General features: G+C 41.1%; 1 protein-coding gene across 4 annotated transcripts in view; it reads right to left on the bottom strand.

Moving 5' to 3' along the window:
* Positions 1-1,079: 1,079 nt before the first annotated feature.
* The window catches only part of POGZ (pogo transposable element derived with ZNF domain), a 46,483-nt gene continuing 25,534 nt past the window's right edge, over positions 1,080-22,028 (bottom strand). For 2 of the 4 annotated variants that reach the window (XM_061120833.1, XM_061120835.1), the window contains 15 exons: positions 21,736-21,844; positions 20,279-20,569; positions 19,981-20,199; positions 16,983-17,089; positions 15,968-16,305; positions 15,416-15,570; positions 10,476-10,576; positions 9,646-9,792; positions 6,643-6,777; positions 6,354-6,526; positions 6,058-6,198; positions 5,523-5,579; positions 5,220-5,332; positions 4,949-4,973; positions 1,080-4,818 (listed from right to left, as the gene is read on the bottom strand). In XM_061120833.1, the coding sequence (XP_060976816.1) occupies positions 3,156-4,818; positions 4,949-4,973; positions 5,220-5,332; positions 5,523-5,579; positions 6,058-6,198; positions 6,354-6,526; positions 6,643-6,777; positions 9,646-9,792; positions 10,476-10,576; positions 15,416-15,570; positions 15,968-16,305; positions 16,983-17,089; positions 19,981-20,199; positions 20,279-20,569; positions 21,736-21,844 (3,774 nt within the window). In that variant the 3' untranslated portion in view covers positions 1,080-3,155. The remainder of the gene's footprint in view (positions 4,819-4,948; positions 4,974-5,219; positions 5,333-5,522; positions 5,580-6,057; positions 6,199-6,353; positions 6,527-6,642; positions 6,778-9,645; positions 9,793-10,475; positions 10,577-15,415; positions 15,571-15,967; positions 16,306-16,982; positions 17,090-19,980; positions 20,200-20,278; positions 20,570-21,735; positions 21,845-22,028) is intronic. The other 2 variants (XM_061120834.1, XM_061120836.1) reach the window with 1 other exon arrangement.

Here is a 22,028-nt window from a genome sequence, read left to right as displayed (position 1 = left end):
CTGCTTTCTGTATAAGTCAGACTTGATCTTTGTGTGATAATACAATTAGCTTTTAACACTTTTCTTCAACATTCCCACCCATGCACTAGACTAAAATACAGACTTTCTGGTTAATGTTGACTGCATATGCAATTTTAGTTAAAACGTCATTTCAAAGATGGAAATGTAACATCTAGTAGAGCTGTAGGTTACTCCCAAACCAGAATAGCCTTAATCCTGCACCCATCCAACATCCTCACCCTTCATGGGGAAACCTAATTTTGACATATAACCTAAATGTTTATTTCCAAATCTACTACTGATTTCTAGCACTGTAAGAAGACCTCTTAGAAGTATTGTGTGTTCACTAAAAAGTCCTGTAGTTGTGAGTCAAATCAGTTGGGAGTTATCAGCCAGTTTTGCCAGGATGGTGTTAAAAAAACTCAAATTTTAAAAAACACCCTGGGTAATACTGATGGTGTATCTTTTCTAAACCTCTTTTTGAGAAACTAGTCTAGGCAGGAAACCCCAAAACTATTACAGGCATACCTTGTTTTTTATGCTTTGCAGATACAGCAGTGTGTTTTACAAATTGAAGGTCTCTGGCTACTCTGCTCGTAAGTTTTGGTGTCATTTTTCCAACAGCATTTGCTTACTTTGTGTTATATTTGGTGATTCTTGCAGTATTTCAAACTCTCATTATTTGTTATGGTGATCAGTGATCTTTAATGTTACTACTGCAAGAAAGATACAACCTGCTGAAGACTCACCTGGTGATAAGCATTATTTGGCAGTATTTTTTAAGGTATCTAATTTTTTCAGACATAGTGCTATTGCATATTTAATATAGTATAAACATATGCACAGGAAAACACAAAAAATTTGTGACTTGCTTTGTTGTGATAGTTGGTTTATTGCGGTGGTCTGGATCCCAGCCTGCAGTATCTCCAAGGTATGCCTGAAATTCAGTGAGGTGAGAGCTGAGGGAGAAATCAAAACCCTTTCACTTGTGTCACCCATGATTACAGTTAGAGAAATTTAAGCAAAAGAAAACCATCAGCTTTCAATCTGAATTTCACACACACAGTCTCAACACAAAGTAGTCAATAAATACTTGTTTATTGATTAAACTGAATTATAAAAAACAAAACAAAAAAAACTTCCTTCTACTACTAAGCCATGCAGGCAGAATCCACAAAAGTAGTAACTTCCTGGCCAAAACCCAGCCGATCCACTGTTGGTATTATGGCCTTAGAAAAATCACCCATCAGGAAAGTCATACAGTGTGCAGAGGCCAGGAACCCAGCTCTGCTAAGTCTGGGGCTGCTGCGGAGACTACCAAAGAGAAAGATTAGTCACTGTACATAAGAGTTGACCATAGTTCTTGAACTTTCTGAAAGGCGAAGTTTTGACTCAAAAGTCCATATTCTGTCAAAATGGCAATCAGGCAAAAAGCTGGGGAAGAGAAGCCCAGGTGGTTCCTCCATTCAGTTTTCATATGCCATGGGTTCACAAAGCTGGCCAAGCTGTTTACGGAAGGGAACACTCCAGTTCACTATATTATAGTGTGCTGGGAGTTAAAAAACACAAAAAGAAAAACAGATGAGGAGAAACAGGTGGTATACCACCAGGCCCATCACATGTTGAGCACCTCCCAGTCTGTGAAAGCCTGTTCAAATAGGGTCACCTAGGAAAAAAACCACATTGCTTATAAATCCATTTCCCCTCATTTTATTAAATGTTCCACTTATGTACATTTTAAAGATGAACCATTTACAAGCCTACACGGGTTGCCTCCTTGGCTCACAGAAGGGAAACGTTGCAGAAAGCCTCAGGATGGACAGAAGGACAGTACAGCTGTGGGAAAGGTGGACCTGGATTTTTTTCTCCTTTTCTCTGTTACAGTACATTTCAGTCTATAGCCATGAGTACATACAATTAAAAAAAATTCCCCCATGCAAATTGTAGAAAAAAATTTCTTTCCTTGAAGCTGGCAGTGAAAAATAAAGATTCATGTCTTTTTCTTTGTGCACACCCTTATGTGTTTCTTCTTCAGGTCAGATTCTTCTCTAAGCATTAAGAGAAATAGGGGAAAGCCACAGGGTAAGCAGGATTTCAACAAGTGGTCTTTTTAAAGTTCAATACAACTTCTTGCAGTTAGCTGCTGGCTGGAGGACTTGTGATCCCTTGAACAAATATGCTGTCCACTTAATAGGAAATTCGACAAAGCAGGGACTGCCCCGTGGATTGCAGGATGAAGACCCATACACTGGAAATGGCTTCCACCCTAAGGTTCTGTGTGATCACCTCAGTACCTCTTGCTTGCTAATGACCCATGTATGATCCTTTGTCCAGAGGGATGGTGTAAGAATGGGGAAGGGGGCCAAGGATCACCAGTGCAAAGAATATTGGTTTTGCTGTGTTTTTGTTGGAGGGAGGGTGGTGAGGAAAAAAAAATCTACTCGTCATTCTGGATGATTAAAGGTGGTTTCATGCATTTTTAAAGCCACAATTTTATATCTAGAGTTGCTGTGGAAACCAACATCTCTGGAGAGGGAAGGAAAGAAAGGAGAAGGAAGAGAGAGTTCAGTGGGATTCTTTTTCCATTTTCATTTTTATATAAAAGTGTTAAGACCACAATGAAAAAACTTTTTTATCCATATATATATATAATAAACCAGTTTGTGAGCTACAATGTTTGTCTTTCCCATCTTCAGAAATGTTCTCACATTGACAATGGTTGGATAGCATCATGCCCAAAGACATTGGCCACACAGTAAAACAAACAAAACCCAGATGTACTATGATACAGTTGAGGTAAAAGGGGAAACAAAAAATTTAACATTCGCCCACAAAGGATTTTTTTTTCTTTTTCTTGATTTTTGTCAGAAAAATACCAAACACAGTGATTTAAATTTAAAAAAAAGTCACAAAAACCTGTTTTTAGCAGAAGTGAATGACCAACAGGCCAGCTCATCGGCTCAGACGTGATCGCTATAGGTTTTCCTAATAATCCACAAATCCACAGGGATGTATATAAGTCAACATCAGGGGGGGAGTGGTGGCATAAAATTAAAAAATATAAACCAAATACCCCCACTTGGTATACCCCTTTATCCTCTACCCTCCCTCACGCTTTCCCACCCCTACTCCACACCCCTTTATGACCCCAACACTCAAATCTCCATCAGATCTAGGTCAGCTTCTTCAAAGCCATAGAAAGACTCGGTCTCGCTTTCACCCTCAAAGAGCTGGTGAAGGCTTTCAGGCTCAATTGTCTCTTCAGGAGATGACCTGGGTCGAGGAGTGGAAGCTGAGGGTTCCTCGGACTGTTCCCCGCTCAGCTTTAGCTGCTCCTCTAGGGAGGCAATTAGCTCTTCCTGCATGTCAGCGTTTCGTGTGGGTGAGTTCATGTTGCCATCAGGGCCAGGTAGAACGCTAGCCACCAGGAAGGACCGCTGAACTAGCTCTGGACAGTCCCCAATAACACCAAGCACCTCAGCCAGCCAGTCCAGAACTAGCTGAAGCAGGACATCAGAATCACACGCAGTATCTGCCATTTCCCGAGCCTGCTCCTTCCACTTTTTGTGCAGGAAGTTCTTGACAGTCCGCTTGATGCAAACATCTAATGGCTGGATTTTGGAGCTGCAGCCTGCAGGGACAACCGCAGGCAAAGTGCTAGAGGCGCTAAGCATGGCCAGCACCTCTTCTGATAAGTGAGTGCGGTGACAGTCCATCACCAGCATGCCTTTGCTGCGTTGGCAAGCTGTGTGTTTCTGCCACACGCGGGTTGACCACAGCTCCATGATCTCATCGTCACTGTAGCCACTCTCCTTCGCCTCTAGCAAGATAGAGTCTGGCACGTTAGCAGGCGGATCCATCTGTCCTCGGTAGAAAACCAGGGTGGGGAGGACAGTGCCATCTGCCAGAATGGCCAGTACCATGTCACACCAAGGCTCCCCTGTGCCCACTGTCTGCAGGGCATTTTCCTTTCGGTCTTCACTGCTCAGTACCTCCGTATCAAGGAACAAGGAGATCTCATCAATAGCCACAATCATAGACAAGGACAAGTCCTGGTTGTGAATTTGCCGTTGTACAAATTCAATGAAGAGTCCTGCATTCTCCGCCACGTCCTTAGGTAGAGTGTGGGCCACAGCTCGCCGTGCGTGGGGAGTCAGGTGGTGACGCAGCATGAAACGCACAGCCCACTCGTATGAGATCTTAAATCCCCCCTCCAAGGAGCGTCCTATTTTGGTGGCTTTCTGGAACAAGGTCTCCTCATTTACAGGTAGCTGTTGCTCCCGCTGGGTCAGCACCCACTCGGCCAGCTTCTCTTCCGCCTCAAAGCTCAGATACTTGCCCTCCAGACTCTCCGCCTGAGAGGCCTGGAATCGCCGGAGCCAACGCCGGATGCGTCGCTGGGGGTTTCGGAAGTGTTCAGCTGCCTGCTCCGTGTCGCAGCATAGGGCAAACAGGACCACTCGAAGCTTCTTCACAGAAAGCTGCTCCTTCTTGCCAACCCCACCACCCCCTGATGCTGGCTCAGGCTCCTGGGTGGCTGGGCTCCCTTCATCCTGGTCATCAACATTCAGACATTCGGCCTCCTCTGCAGCCAAGGGTGGAAGGGCTAAAGTCTGGAGATGCGTGGGGGTTGGTGGTGGCGTTGCAGTTGAGGCCGGTGACGGGAGTGCCTGGGCCACGGGGGCTGGCAGCTCCTCAGGCTCAGCTGGGGTGACTCCAGCAGACTTCACAGTGGCAGCTTTATTAGAGGAGAAGGAAGGAGGAGGGTACAAGTTTTTCAAGTTCCGGTCGTGAGCTCGGTCACGAGTCTGGCCATGCCTAAACGGTTAGCAAAGAGGAAGAAAAAGCTCAGTTAAATTAGGAAAACAAAATAATAATATTAGTAGTAGTAATAAAGAACAAACATACTATAAAACAGAAATTAAACCATCAAATGAGTTTCTGTTACCTTGAGTGAGATATCCAAGTGAGTCCTATGGGAAATAACACAATAAAAAAATGTAAGCTTGGTGAAGAAACAAACCCTCCTCAGACAGTTCTTCAGATTTTAACCAAAAAATGTACTACTTTCCCAGTCTTATATAAATCTTAGGTTAGAGTGCTTCCAACTTGGTGAAGTATGTCTCAACAGTGAATGAGTTAGGCCAGGAGGAGATGCACCTGACTCACTATGACCTGTATCCTTAGTCCCACCTCCAACTCCCATCTCTCTTACTCACCCCGTGGCAGGATGCTACTGGATCTATGAGAAGGGTTGAATACCAAATGCTTAGCCATGGCATCTCCCACAGAGGTAACAAAGGTACATGAAGTGCAGGCCAGCTTGCTTCCACTGAGAAAAAGAGTCAAGAGTATGTCAGACAAATGCAGCAATAACTCTACTCAGAGTTAAGCTTCAAGGCTTAATAAAGAAAAAGTGTTCCTCCTTTCTCCTCTCAAATTAATGCATATGTCTATCCCCCAAAGTAATATAAGGGATTTAATGTATTAAATTAACAGACCATCAGTAAGTTTGTCATTACCTCACAGAATTTTTAAACAAAGCCAAATACTTGGGGCTCTTCCGTGGAACATGATTGCTGAGAAAGACAAAGAGAAAGTTGTATGAGTTACATGGTTCTGCTCGCTTAACTAGAAATCACCAGCCATTGACAAGGCCTGAATAAAAGAAATGCCTCTTCAATCAATCCTAACCTCAACCCAAGCCTATCACATTAATATTTCCTATTAATATGCAAATAGATCCTGGAGGTGGGAGGAATCTATTAAAGGGCATATTCTGCTTGGGGGTGGGGGGGTGGTGACCAGGGTCAGAGGCCATATTTCTAAGAAGTGCCCTGGCTGTTGGACCACATTTTGAGTAGCAAGGTTGTACAAAACCAGATTACAGACCAATGAAAGCCAAATAAAGCCGGGTCTGGCCTCTGACTCTGCTAGCAAAGGTGCACAAACAGCTCTAAAAGCTGAAGGGGGAACCACCAGAAGCAGGGGAGGGGATGAAATGAGTTCTGAAGACTTGAAATCCCAGAGAGAAACACTGGCTTAATCCTGACTCACTTGATCATGTGGTTGGCGTAAGCGCGAGAACAGCAGGTGCTATAGCGACACAGGGAGCAGTGAACGTAAGTGGGGAAGTGATTGGGGAAGTCTGGGATCTCAAAGCTGCACTCCAGACACGTCTGCCGGCCCATGACACTCCTGTAGAGAAACAAAGAAAATCTTATTACTGCCTCAGGGGCCCACAAACTGTACAGATTCAGGCAACAGACTCTGCTTAAAGGCTACCAGATGACACTGGCTCTCGGGAACAGCTGTGCCCACCCGGCCCCCAGCCTCCAGCAGAAGGCACTGACATTTTCCTAACAGCTCTCTTCTGGACGTTGCGCTGGACAGGGGGGTAAAGGAAGACGGGCAGAGGGTCCGCTGAGGAGGCCAGTGGCGCTGCTTCCTGCAAGCTGCCAGGAGGTCCATCACTGGAGGGTACAGGAGCAGTTCGTGGCTGCCCCCGGGAAGCCCGGATTGTCACCTGGGAGTCAAGGGAAGGAATAATTAGACACTACCTGGGAAAGAACCTCAGAACACTGAAAAGCTCTATTCCTCCCCTTCTTGGATCCGTGAAGGGAATGTTGACAAACCCTTTACCTTGGTGCCTGGTTTCAAGCCTTCCAGCTGCTTGGGTTTACGGAAGGTTTTATGGTGCTGCAGCTTGTGTTCAATTTTGTCCTTGGCAAAGAGAAACTGCAGCCGGCATTTGTTGCAGTGATAAACATTCCTCTTCTGAAGGGGAAAAAAAGAGACAGAATCCTTTAAAGGTTCCCAATGAATTTTCTTCCTGAGGAGAAGGTAGATCATTGCCAATCATAGCATTCTTTCCATCTTTCTGTGGATAATTTAACAGAGTTAAAAAGAAATAGACAATGTAACACTAAACCTAATTTTTCAATCTTTATCTATAACTTTATATATTTTGCAATACAGTTAAAAGCCTTATAAGGTGGTGAGAATCATCATGGCCCACGCTCCCAGAGAAAGATGGGCTGAAAGCCAGGTTAACTAGGTCCTTGGAGCATCACCCACTGACCTGCTTTAACAGCTTGGCTGAGTGGCTTAAGCTTTACTTGCCCACTACTTTTTTTTTAGTTTAGTTATCGTTTTTATTTGAATTACTGTCAATGTTCATTTCATCCTTGAAAACTATAAGTTTGAGATTGTCTTATTACTTTATCTTTACAGTGTGGATGGACATTGCTACTACTGGATATTCTTATTTTTTTTAAAAATACAATAAAATGTACATGGTTTAAAAAAAAAAAATCATACTTTTATTTTGTACTCCTTCATTTGGTAAGTTTACCTTCAACTCCACTCCTCAGTCCCCTTCCACAGAAACAACTTGTTACCAGCTTCCTGGGTATTCTTTCACAGATAGTCTGTGCATATAACCATATAGCAAACTCAAATGTCTCCATTCACCACCCCTGTTTTCCTTTCTCTTTTTTAACAAAAAACAATAGTACTTTCCTACACAGTGCTGTTTTTCCCCTCTTAACACATCAACACATACAGATATGCCTCCCTGAAAGGCCATTTTGAGGATTCAGGCTGCCCAGTATTGAAACAAGACACACGTCTATGACTCCTTCCTAGGATAGCAACGGCTCTACAACCTCAGCTACAGGCGACAGTTCCTACACTAGTACGTGGAAATACATCAGCGGTGGATTACAGCAGTCTGTGTGAACCTAAGACGTTGCTTACAAACGAGAAGCCAGGGCACGTGTGCACACACGTGGATATTACCCACCGGCGCACCCATCTTGTTCTCTATTTTGTTCCCTCTCTATGTAGTCTCCTCCTCTAGTGGCTCCTTTCCTGCAGCATTTTAAAACAAACGCTTACATGTTCCATCTTCAAAACAAAACACAGCAGCAGCAACAACAAATTCTCCCTTGCTACCTCCTTCCCTCCATCTGCCACCCCTCGTCCTACCCTTCATAAATTTCTTTAGGTAAGCTGGTCTCCATTTCCTTACCTCTCATTCATTTGTCCCACTGAAATTTGGCTTCTACCCTGCTGACCAACAAATGGCTAAATAAGGCCAGCCTCTCACGTTTCCATCTCGCTGATACCTTCTTGCAACACTTGACCACACACTTTCTTTCAAAATGCTTTTGTCCCCGCCTCTTCCTCGACATCGCGACTCTTTGGATTTTGATTCCAGGACTATGGCCCTGGCTTTGTGGAGAGAAAACTCAATGGTCCTTCATCTTATTCTTAATTTGGGGGTTTGGGAGTGGGGGTGAAGCTTACCACTTACAAGTATAAATCTACTGGATTTATATAATGATGATTTCTAAGTATCTTTCACAATTCAGGCCTCAGACCTGTATATCCAACTATCTATTTAGTACTCAATTACACTTAATGTTCATAGATATTGCCGACTCAGAACATCCATCCAAACTTAGAATCCTCCCCTCAAAAGTTACTTTCTCCAGTGTTCCTATCTCAATATAGTCTCCCCATTCATCCAATTACCCAAGACAGAATCCTGGGCACTATTCTTAACTACTCCCTCACTACCTTCACCTAATCCATCTCTAAATTACAGATAGCACTTATCTTCGAAGTATCTTGCAACTCTAATCCTCTTTGTCTTCATTTCAAAAGCCAATAGCCACTATCATCTCTCAGGTAAACTACTGAAAAAGCCTTTGGCTTGTCTCCCTAACTCTTGGAGCAGCCAGTGTAATCATAACTAAAAGCCAATGTGAACACATCACTCCAGGATTTAAAAATCTCTTCAATGGCATCCCAACATCAATTTCTTTTTTAATTAACAGAAGTCTGTATTTTATGTTGATTTGCTTAGTATTTACATACACTCTTTTCTTGATTCTAGGTTCCCATCCAGGATACCACTTGATATTTTACTGGTCACGTCTCTAAGTTCCTCTTGGCAGTTTTCCTCAGACTTCTCCCAACAACTTCTTATAATAAAAGTCGAAGCTCCTTTTTTTAAACTATTTTATTTTTTGGTCAGTTAAAGCCACAGGTTTGTTTATTGGTTGTGCCATGAGGCATGGGGGAATCTTAGTTTCCTGACCAAGAATGGAACCCAGGCCCCCTGCATTTGGGAGTGCCGTCTTAAACACTGAAGCACCAGGGAAGTTCTGCAGACTCCTTTTTATGGCTCTAGATTCTCCACGATCTGTTCTCTAACCTCCAACCTCCCCCATACACTACACACTCCAACCACACTGAACTTTTAATTCCTTGAGCCTCCCTGTGCCTCTGAGCATGCTGTCCTTCTAGTCCACTTCACCTGGCTCATCCTTACTCATCCTTCGGGTCTTGAACATCCCTTTTCTTGGAAGACTTGCAAGGTTCCCAGAGTAGATTATGTTCTTTTTTATATTCTGTATTTCCCCTAACACAATATTGTTCCTACTTTATTGTACTGTTTAACTGTCCTGTTTAACCACTAAATCTCTAGCATCTAGCCCAGTGCCTGGTATGTATTACTGAAATTCAATACATTTTTCAAACTCACACATATAATCTTCTCTACCAAAATTATTTGCCTCGCTCAGTCCTGGCCCCAGCAACCATAATTAAACAGGGCAATTGCCTGGTGTCTGGTACCTGGTGCCTCATGTAATGCTGTTGGAACGCACTGCCATTCTTGAAGACCTTCAAGCAATAAGGGCAGAGCAGGTGCCGAGTATCCTCATGGATCATCCGAAAGTGGACATCTACCTCAGAGTAGAGTGAGGAGCGGTACTGACACACCTGAATCACATAAGGAAAATAAGCTAAAACTGAAGTGAACAACTGAGGCCTTAGAAAAGGGGAAGCAACAAAAATGTTAACATAGAAAAAAATATTTTCATAAATGTACAGAAATCAAGTTATTTTTCTGATTTTATAATGCAGGGTTATGTTTGTGATCATTAATTCAGCCGTGAAATATAGTAAAAATGGGAAGGACAGGAAAGTCTTTAAAGTCCAAATTCTGGCTGAAGGAGTAGTTTTTTTCCTATCTCCACAGGGAACGTTCAGGAGACAGACACTTCCTCACTTTAAGTATTTAATTTATTTATTTGGCTGCACTGGGTCTAGAACTGCATGTGGGATCTAGCTCCCTGACCAGGAATCAAACCCAGGCCCCCTGCACTGGGAGTGCAGAATCCTAGCCACTGGGACAACAGGGAAGTCCCAGACACTCCCTTACTACAGGTATTGTGTTCCAAGACTGGGTTCCTCAGCCGGGTACATGCAAATATCCTTTATGTTTTTCTCCTGCATGAAGAACCCTGAAAACAGAACCTGGGTTCAGTATTTCTTTTGTATTTCCTCAGTGTTCCTTAAACTGAGTATGTGCAATAGGTAATGGGCAATGTTCATTAGTGAATTCTTCACATTCAGCCTGAGAGCAAAAGACTAAATAAAGCTTCCTAAGGAAAAGGCAATACCTGGCAAACATAAGGCATCTCTCCAGGCTTATGAGTATCCTTCATATGCTGGAGAAACAGTGGCTCACTCTCAAATGCCCACTCACAGATCTTGCACTTGGCTGTAAGAAGAAAAATAATCGATAAATACACCTGAAAATAAGACCAAAATCCTGCTGATTCATAATCTTTATTTTCTGACTCCTATATCTTCATTTTCAATAGTATCAGTAACTTATGAGGTCTCTTTCTTTTCTTTAAAATGGTTGTCAACAGTTGTGTTGGTGATAAAAAGTATCCTTCTGTCTCTAGCTCAGACGTCTTCACCAAAGCTCCACTGTAGATTTTGAACTCTCTACAAGACATTTAAACATGAATAGTCCACCATCTACTATAACTTAATTCAGCTTCCTCTTGCTTCTCATCATTTCTCTTCTCAATTCCCCACCTCCTCCTGGGCTCAAAACTTAGGCATTATCCGACTCCAAACCTCTGTGTTCTATCACCATTATTTCAAAATGCATCGAGGAACTGTCACTTCTGCATTCTCACAGGTACAAACCTGGGAGAAGCCCAGCTGCTAATCAGCTGGCTTCCAATACCTCCTATCTCCCCAATAAATAGTATCTATTCTTTATATACCATCGTCAAGTAAATGCTCTTAAAATACTGTGTTACTTCATTCCTCTGCTCAAGGAGAGACAACGATTATCTCCTATGAATAATTCAACAGTTACTGAACATGTACTAAACGAGGACAAATAACAGATATGTCCTTAAAAGACATACAACATGAACAGAATTTCTCGCCTTCTTATGAGTTATTGCTAACAAACTGAGATAATTAAACTGTAAAATTAGCCATTTTATCAAGCTTCTATATAAGGCTGCAATTCTAAATTTTTGGCAAATATTTTAATTGCTACATATTGTGAATTATACAGGCAAAAAACAGTTATTTGTATTTTTCTTAACATTACTGAAATTATTTTCAAGTTTTTACAAACACATAAATTGTAAATTTGAAGCTTTAAGTGCTTATTTACTGTCTAACCCCTGCCCCCCACTCCCAAATGAGTGAAGCTGAAATAAAACAAATGAACAAAAACCAGAGGTTTTAAATCTGGGGTCCAAGGAAGAAATCTCAAGGAACCCAGGTATCCCCTGAAACTATCTGCAATGAGTGAAATGTTTATTTTTCTGGGAAGTTTTGTGTTGATTCTCAAAGGTATCTGAAACCCATTTAGAACCACTTCCCAGAGGTACATTAGGTATGAGAACAAAATAAATAAAAAATTCTGCCTAGAATGAGGAAAAGTTGATAACATAGGCTGAACCTTGAAAGAATAGTGATTTGCCAGACAGAGAAGACAAGAGAAGAACTTGAGCAAAGGCATGGAACTGCATGACATGTTTGGGAAACTAACTACTGGCATGACAATCTTTTCTCCTGTTTTCTTGCCCTTTACCTCTCAATTCAATTCTCTCAGCTTCTTTTTTTCTTTTCTAGAACACTTTAAAGCATCGGTATTTCCCAGCCTTCTGTCCAAGCCTTTTCCTAGTCTGTGTTTTCCCTGGGCAACTTCACTCACCCTTAAAGGCTTTTCCTATATCAGATCTATTGTTACAGCTGTCTCATAATACGGATAGTAACATTTATTAAACAATTTCTAATGCATAAGCAACATCCTAAGATTTATATGTATTATCTCATACAAAGCAAATCAGTGAGAAAGGAACCAAAGCCATCAGTGGATTTAAGGGATCTCTAATAACCCTTCATACCTGTTCTAAGGGGGAAGGAGTTGATTTGAGAAAGATTCAAGAGGGAGAATGACTGATTTCCCAAAGTGGCCATCCTAACACTGTCCCTCCCAGCACTATCACGCTCACCTCCTGAACACCTACCACAGTCTCTTGCTTTGAGAAAATAGGTGTGAAATACTGTAGATTCTGCTTCCTGCTTTCCAAATTTGGAAGGACAGATCCTTTTTGCCTTTCTAAGGTTCATCCAATCTCATCATTCCATGTGTGTGTATATATATATATATATATATACCATGACTTTACGAAACAAGGGGTTCTCCCTTTCCCGAGTCTTTCTTCACAAAGGATCCTCCTGACTCGTGAACACAAGTAAGCATCCATCCCTCAACCTTGCCTCTTCCTTAGTTTACTGCCCTTAAACAAGTTTAAACACAATAACCCATTGATGTTTTGGAGATAATTCAGGAAGCTTGAAAATGAAGATAGATGATATTAAAGATTTATGATTAATTCTGTTATATCTTGATAAAGATACTATGGCTATGTATTTTATTTTATTTCTTTCAGGCTGGAAATGAAGTTTACTAAAGTGTTAACTATATCAGCTGGACTGATCAAGTTTATACTCGTTTAAACCTGTAGTTATCACCAAGTGTGATTTCCATTAGAACCCGTAGCTTGAACACAGACCTGGTTGCTCAGGCCATGGAACCCCAGGAGACCACTGAACTCTGTCGCACTTGGCCTCGGTCTGTGGCAGAAGTCCCGTTCTCCCTGGCTGTCTCCCATGGCACCTGCTCCGTGGCTTGTGCACGAGTGATTTTACATATGCAGAGCCGTCTAAGTGTTTCAGAGTACAGTAGTTATGCATTTGCTCATGTGAATAACCAAGTGTGTCTCTTCCCATCACCCTTCAGAACCCACATTCTTCACCCCATCCTAAGTGTTCCCTAAGATTCCTGATTGCGGTCCATGTAGAGTCACGAGATCTGCAGTGGGTGTTAACTCTTCAGTAAACGTCAGCTCTCTGACCTCTTGGCCCCATGTTAAGAGGTGCAGATGGAAAAAGGCCATCTTTTCTGATGAGGACAGGAATGCCTTATGTATTTTAAATGTCCTTACTTTTCAGAGATATATAATGAAGTATTTAGGAGTGAAACATCATTATATCTATAATTTAGTTTAAAAACACTTCAGGAAATAAGAGAAAAAAAATTTTCAAAACTAAAAAGAAAACAATGGATCTCAAGATATTAACACGAAAAAATAAGCTACTTTCATGAAGGATCTGTCACAGATGCAAAAAAAAGGTAGTTATAAAAGAATCCAAGAGTAAAACTGATACATATTTACGCCTTTACCTGTTTGGATCAACAATGTCTCAGGTTTTTCATCGTAAGATACTCAAAAAATTAAAAGTAAAGGATAAAACAGTGGTAAACGAAGAAGAGACTGATGAGGTTCTGCGTTGTCCACTTTGTTTTTTCCCATTAGGAAGAACTTATCTTATTAAGTATAGTACAATATGTAAGTGGAATAACACACTCCACCAGATTCTGTATAAAAGCAGATGTTTTCACTGGGAGATTCAGATGAGTAATTTGGACTTCCTATCACTGACAGTGAAGAACGTGGGACCTAACTTAGACCAAGCTGCTACTCTGCTACATGTGGTGTTATGATGGTTGATCCCAATATCAACTCCACCCACAAATTGTTACTCCAAAGTTCCACTGCCTACTATGGTAACCACCAGTATACACATGGCTAGAGAACACATGAAATGGGATGAGCTCAAATTGAGACTATTTGCTCTGGTATACACACTAGATTAAAAAAAAAGAATTTAAAATTTTTCATTAATTTAAAAACTTTGATTATATGCTGAGATTATCTTGGCTATTTTGAATTAAAATAACTATTAATTTCACCTTAAAATATTTTTATTTCAAATGACTACTAAAAAAATTAAAATTACATACATAGCTCATTACATTTTCTGTTGATCAGCACTCATCTGAGCCACTCATGACAATCCTACTTCCCTTGACAATATGACCACAGCCAAAGAGATATAAGGGAAAACAATTCTGCCTTACAAGGTACAGACTTAGGAAAGACACAGGAAGACATGGCCTCTTTTTTATCTGCACAATCTTACATCTGAACGATTCCTGAGATTAACACAGCCTTCCTGCTAGAAAGCCAGAGACAAGAAAACTGTTGAAAAGTAAAGACTTAAGTTCTGGGCTTGAAGCTTACTCCACCTTGAGTTTTCTCAGTTAAAGGATCTAATGATAGATAGATGTCCTTAATGTTTAATCCATTTTTAGTCAAGATTTTTAATCTGCAGCAAAAGCATCTATATTATGCATATTTTTCTGTCTCAACATGTTTGCTCATGCTATTCCCCATCACATCAAATCTTTTCTTACTATTTTCCATCCACCTAAATCCTTCTTGTATTTAAGACCAACTTTATCCATTACCTATTCTCTGAAATCCAGCCACAAGGATTTTTTCCCTACTTTGAACTACCTATCATTCATATCATCCAATGTCTATATTTATAGTAAATACATAGTCTTGTTCTCAGATTTTCCTAGTTAAGCAATTTTTGTCTCTTCAACAAAACTAGAAATCCCTTATATGATAAAGGAAATATTTCTAGAAGACTGGATTCAAATCCTCACGTCACCTTATTAGAAGCGTATGCTCTTAAATAAATGACTAAATATTTCTGGGGTTGTATTCAGCCTGTTTCTCATCTTTAAGATGTAGCTAACACTCCAACTCATCTTATATTTCATGAAAGCACTGTCTTAATGGTAAAGTACTTTATAATATTATCTTTTATCCGACATAAAAACTACAACATTAGTAACTAAAGTGGAGACCCAAATATAGATGCTTGCTCCTTCTATAAAACAATCTAGGTAACAAATTCTTAAAATATACCTCTCTACAGTGGTCCAAGGCCCCTAATAATTTGGAATCAAGCACTGAACTCAACTTAACCTTGAACAGAATAGAAGCCGGGCTTGTAAGAAAACAGAGTAAGTGAAGTACTCATTATAAACATTTAAAAAAACCTGACACTGTTACCCACATATGAATAAAGGGCTCCCCACTAGTGCCATTCACTGACTGAAGAACAAAGTCCACCTCTAGAGTCCATGAACTCCCAGACTTACTGGTTGACTCATAGGGACTGTGAACGTTTTCCAGGTGGCACTGGAGCTGGAAGGGGGTGGAAAACTGACGGTAACAGTGTTGGCAGATAGTGTGACCGTCCACCTCACCGTTCTGCTGATCGAGTTCTACGTGATGTTTCATATGATTCATAAATCTGTAGCAAGCACAAAGGAAAAGTACAGACAACATAAAAAATCAGAAGCCTTGGAGAAATATAACAGCGGAATCACACAACAGACTTTACACATGTCCCCCCACCCCCCACCTTCCCACCCAACTTCCTCTTTTTTGGGAGAGTCCTTTTCTCAGCTCAGAAACTAAGAGAGTTCCCGAAACTTTTCTGAGAAAGGAGATGCACTGGTCTCACTCTACCCAAAGTTATCTTTTATTTATTACCACAGTATTTCCTGGAGTATTAGTTATTGATTTGATAATCCTGAGCAAGAGAGGATATAATTAGGGCCATTCTCCAAACAGAAAAACTTAAAACATGTAAGAAGCTTTCAGCCTTCACTTGTCCAAGGTAAGTTCCAAGGCTCTTCAACACTCACCGAATGTTGTTTTTTAGCCTTTTGGTACAATGTGGGCATCGGAAAGATGTGGCGACCTTAGGGAAGTTTGTGAGCTGGGCTACTGTGCCACCATCCCGTCCATAGTAGAAGTCATCTACTAGCATAATGAGCTTGGTCTGGACGGTATCACCCACATTCTCATTTGGCTCTGGTACTTTGGTAGGTGGTGACAGAGCAGGAATAGGTGTAGAAGAGGGAGTGGAAGCAACAGGAGCTGTTTTCTCAGGGGATGGGGGCTTTGCTGCTGATGGGACACTGGGTTCTGAATCCAGAGACTTTCCTTTCTTCTGGTATTCAACCATTTCTGGGCAACAGTACTATAAAGAAAGAAGACATCTGATCATCCCGGTTCTCTTGGGGGCTGGGATGCATGTACTCCTCAAGTCCACTAACATTCCTTGGTAACAGTTTGGTTCTAGGTATTCTCACCTAGTTTCTACCCTGCAGTTTTCTATAATGTCCAGGTTTCACTCTCTTTCATGTGTCTGTGTGTGTGTACTTATAGATATATGCCACTCCAAACATCATACTTTGTACTTCTTCCTGTTTTAGATCCTTGAACCACTTGCTAGTATAAGCTAGTTCTGGGGTCCCTGGTAGGAAGAAGTCCCAACCTTTGCATCTGGACAAATACCAAAAAATGAAAGGCTTGAGTAGGAAATTGCTTAATAGCTCCTGATTCATCCAATGACACAATAAAAAGAAAATGAACTGAGGCCAAAAAGTTCTGATTATCTAACAAATCTGTCCTGTGCAGTTCAAAATCTACCAACTAAGGAATTAAGGTCACATATGTTCTGATCTATTTGAGGGACTTTAAATGTTGCCCATTACATTTTTTGAGTTCATTCTAAAACAGGCCAAGAGCATAACCCTTTAAAAAGCTTCCAAGTCATTTCCGAGTCCTTGCCTTACACTCCCCCAAGACTACAGGAAGTAGACAGGGAGTGGTGGCCATTTACACTGGATCCCTACCACAGGTGATATCACTTACACACATGTGACCTCTCAAAGCTTCAGTAACACGGAAGTGAGCATTACACTGTGGACATATCTTCCGTCCACCATCCTGGAGGTCAAACACTGGGATGGGCGAGGTCACTGGAAGAAGTGAGAACACAGTAAGATTAGTAAGATAATGCTAGAAAAAGACTACCGGCCTCTTGGAAAAAAAAGGTTATTAAATACTTCATGAAGGGTATAACTAAGGTTGGTAAGCAAGCATGAGAAATCACTATGAGGCACATTCCTTTTACCATTCTTCTAACTTTAGGCCAGGGGTTAGCAAATCACAACTCGTAGACCAAATCCAGCCAGCTGCCAGTTTCTGTTTGGCTAGTGAACTAAGAATGGCTTTTATTGGGTCGGCCAAAGAGTTCGTACAAATTTTTCCGTAAGTTGTTGGGGAAAACCGAACGAACTTCTAGGCCAACCCAATATATTTTCTGCAGTTGTTCTGGTTATAAATCATGGTAAAATATACTTCACATAAAATTTCCTCTTTACCATTTTAAAATGTTTGGTTCAGTGGTTAAGAACATTCACATTTTCATGCCATGTCCAACACCCTTTTCAACCCTCAAAACTAAAACTCTATACCCATTATAATTCCCCATTGTCCATTCCTCCTATAACTCTAGCAACCACCATTCTACTTTCTGTCTCTGTGAGTTTGACTACTCCACATACCGCAGGTAACTGGACTCACACAGTATTTGTCCTCTTGTGACTGGCTTATTTTACTTAGCATAATGTCCTGAAGGTTCATCCATATTATAGCATATATCAGAATTTCTTTCCTTTTTAAGGCTGAACAATATACCACTTAAGTATTGATGCTTTTGAACTGTGATGTTGGAGAAGACTCTTCAGAGTCCCTTGGACTGCAAGGAGATCCAACCAGTCCATCCTAAAGGAAATCAGTCCCGAATATTCATTGGAAGGACTGATGCTGAAGCTAAAGCTCTAATACTTTGGCCACCTGATGCAAAGAACGGACTCATTGGAAAAGACCCTGATGCTGGGAAAGACTGCAGGAGGGAGAAAGGGACAAGAGAGGATGAGATGGTTGGATGGCATCACCGACTCGATGGACAGGAGTTTGAGCAAACTTCAGGAGTCAGTGATGGACAGGGAAGCCTGGTGTGCTGCAGTTCATGGGGTCACAGAGTTGGACACGAATGAGCGACTGAACTGAATACACCACTGTATATATATATATATATATATATACCCTATTTTGTTTATCTATTCATCAGTTGATGAACACCTGAGATGCTTTCATCTACAGGCTTTTGTGAACAACGTTGCTGTGAACACGGGGGTACAAGTATCTGTTTAGGTCCCTGCTTTCAATTCTTCTGGGTATATATACCCGAAAATGTAATTACTAAAACATGTGGTAATTTCATTTCTCATTTTTTGAGGGACCATCATCCCATTTTACATCCCCACCAGCAATGCACAGGGGTTCCACTTTCTCTACATCCTTCACCAACACTTCTTTTCTTTTTCTTTTCTTGGCTAAGAGCTGTATTAATTGGTGCGAAGTACTATTTTCTGTAATTTTGATCTGCATTTTCATCATTAGTGATGTTTAGCATCTTTTTGGTGCTTAATGGCCATTTGTATATCTTGAGAATTCTCTCTTCAGCTCCTTTGCTCATCTTTTAACTGGGTTGTTCTTTTATTGTTGGTTGAGCTGTAGAAATAGTTTATATATTCTGGATATTAAGTCCTTATAAGATATATGATTTACAAATATCTTCTCCCATGAAAAGTGAGTTGCTTTCCCACTCCCCCTAACCCTAACCCTTTGATGCTCTGAAGTTTTAAATTTTGAAGTAGTCTCATTTATCTCAGAGAAGGCAATGGCAGCCCACTCCAGTATTCTTGCCTGGAAAATCCCATGAACAGAAGAGCCTGGTGGGCTGCTGTCTGTGGGGTTGCACAGGGTTGGACACGACTGAGCGACTTCACTTTCGCTTTTCACTTTCATGCATTGGAGAAGGAAACGGCAACCCACTCCAGTGTCCTTGCCTGGAGAATCCCAGGGTCGGCAGAGCCTGGTGGACTGCCGTCTATGGGGTCGCACAGAGTCGGACGTGACTGAAGAGACTTAGCAACAGCAGCATTTATCTACTTTTTCTTTTGCTGCCTATGCTTTTGGTGTCATATACAAGAAAATACTGCCAAATCCAATGTCATAAAGTTCTCCCCCTATGCTTTCTTCTAAGAGTTTTATGGTTTTAGGTCTTTTATTTTGGGATATAATTCATTGAGTTAGTTTTTGTATATGGTGTATGGTAATGGCCCAACTCGCTTTTTTTGCATGTGAATATCCAGTTTTCTCAATACCATTTGTTAAAGGTTTTCATATTTTTAAAGGGTTCAAATAAAAGCAAAAGAAGAGTAAGATTTTCTGATACATGAAAATAAAACGAAATTGAAAATTCAGAGCCCATAAATAGTTTTAGTGGCACATAGTCATAAGTCTATGGCTACTTTTGCACCAAAATGGCACAAAGTAGTTGTGACAAAATCATACTGTACATGAAGCCTAAAATTTTGACTATCTGGTCCTTTACAGAAAAGGTTTGCCAAGTCCTATTCTCGGACTGAAATTGGAAATGGTTATGCTCATACCCTTCTACACCTGAAAACCTCTCTACCAAATCTCAACTTTAAAATCTAGTTGAGAAATCCATCTCCTCCTCCCTGAACTATCTTTTGATTATCCCATTCATCTCTGATCACTCAATCCATTTCACTAGTCTCAAAAGCACAGTTAACAAGAAAATTCCTTTGGGCTGACTTAGTTACACTTTTCACAAGTGGCAATCCCCTTTACTACACTAAAGTTTCTGTGATAACAGACTATAGCAACTATACCCTATTTTCTCTATTTCACAGTATAGACTTCTGATACAATAAATACTTTATGCTAATGTTTTTGAATGATTGGCTGTCCAGAGTCTTTCTGATTATCGTACCTTTCACTGAAGACTCAGGCCCGCTGGTTCTTTGAGACCCATGTGCGGAGCTGTTGTTGGATACCACCACTGGCCCAGGACTCTGGCCCAGGGAAGGGATGGTGTTAAGGGTATTCACCAGTTTGGCCACTTCATTGCTATTTTCACCTGTGACACCAGGCCGCTTCACAGTGACAAAGCTGGCAATGCTCACTGCAGGTGGAGAGGGGAAGGAGGGAGCTTTGTTGGCCAAGTGATAACCATCTGTTCTCCAGCCACCACCCATCCCAGCTCTCCATCTCCTCTTCCCAAGCCTCACCTAGTTTGGGATTCTGAGTCTGGCTGGATTGGCCTGGGGGCTGAATAGCAAGGTGCCCCAGGGAGGTCGGCTGTGTGGCAGTGGGAGTGGTGGAAGTGCTGGGAGTGGACTTGGTCGACTGGGACTGGGACTGTGGGACGGTGCTTCGGATGGTGAGAGTGGCTGGGATGACGGTGGTGAAGGTATTGGTGGTGGGCCGCACAGGCATCGTGGAGCCTGGCCTCACAGGGGTCATCTGAGAGAACACTTGTGGGACTCCAACTGTCGGCTTAACAAACTGGGTACCTGGGGCTTCAAAAGAGAGACAAAGAAAAACACCAAATCTTGGTTAGTGAGCTCTCCTGTAACACATTCCCTCTGTGTTTACTGGAAATACTGGAATAGGAAAAGATTATTTCCCCAAACTGATGGAAGTAGTTAGCCTCAGTAATCAGTCCTAAAAACATTATAGTGAAAGCAGATTTCCATCAACTCCTCCCCAAACATCTTAGCACGCTACCTTTTCTGTTCCAAGAGTAAATCATGAATAGCCTGACCTTGGTATTGGAAGAGAATAATGGGTATAGAGTGGGAAGCAGTATGGGTATACATAGGCCAAGAGGCAGAGCTGGTTCTGAAAAAAGTAATCCTTCTTTCTCAGAATACTAAAAAGAGTCTTTCATTCTCTTATACAAACTCACACAGAAGACAGACTATGTATGCCATTCTACTAGGATGTCCCAAAGGTGAGTCTCCTGGATCAACTATAGACAATTCACTTACAAATATTTAAGAAATATCAGAACTACATAGGATAAGCTCAGACCTGAAGGCCAAAATCCCAATGAGCTCTAAGAACAATGACAGAAACTTAGGAAGACAAGCTACCTTTACCACAACTAAAATAATATAGTATTTTTTGGCCCAAAATGTAGTAAACACTGAAGACAGAACCATGGGCAAAATTACAAGATTTTAAAGAATTATCTTTCAATTTAATTTCTTAAAAAAAAAAAAAACAAAAAACAAAAAAACCCCCTAATCATTGGCAATATTCATCCTCAAAGAATATGCCACTTGTTTAATTTATATTCCAAATCTATGCTGTAAAATGCAAGCAAAATAAGTTTATAAGTCCACCATGTAAGTAAGTAGACTTATTAGGAATACAGAATTTGGGAGTTTGCATTAATAATAGTCCTTCAGGATAACAAACAATAGCTGCATAAAACAGCAGAAACAGAAAAATAACTATAAAAACCCTGTTTTACTACCTCATGAAAGGTGGTAAAAAAAAAGAAAAATAAAATTACCACCCTGGCCAAAGGTTAGGAAGTTTTTTAAAAACGGGGCTTAAATCAGTATGATTTTTGTAGTTTCAGAAAGTATACTTTTCAAATGACTTTCAATACTCTCGACAACAAAAACAAGTCTTTCGGATGCTGGTTTATTCCAAATGGGTAGACATTTTTCCTTACCTGGGACTAGTGTAATTGGTCTAACCGTTTGGCCTTGCTGTACGTTCAACACAATCCCAACCTGATTCATTGCATTTTGTACAGGCCGGACATTTCTTACAGGAAATCCCTGCATTAAAAAGCAAAATGATCTTTAACATGGAGATCAGCTAACACTAGCAGAGACTGTATTCAGACCCATGTCCAAAAAATTCCCACACTCTTACCTAATGATTCTCTCTCTCGAACTAGAGCTTTTAAATGACTGAGATGGAGAAAATTCTGGACTCCTGGCAAACTTTTGAATGGCAAAT

The sequence above is a fragment of the Dama dama genome, chromosome 20, assembly GCF_033118175.1.
Source record: "Dama dama isolate Ldn47 chromosome 20, ASM3311817v1, whole genome shotgun sequence".
NCBI classification, from domain to species: Eukaryota; Metazoa; Chordata; class Mammalia; order Artiodactyla; family Cervidae; genus Dama; species Dama dama.
Note: the sequence above shows the minus strand (reverse complement) of the source record. Positions and strands in the feature narration are given on the sequence as shown.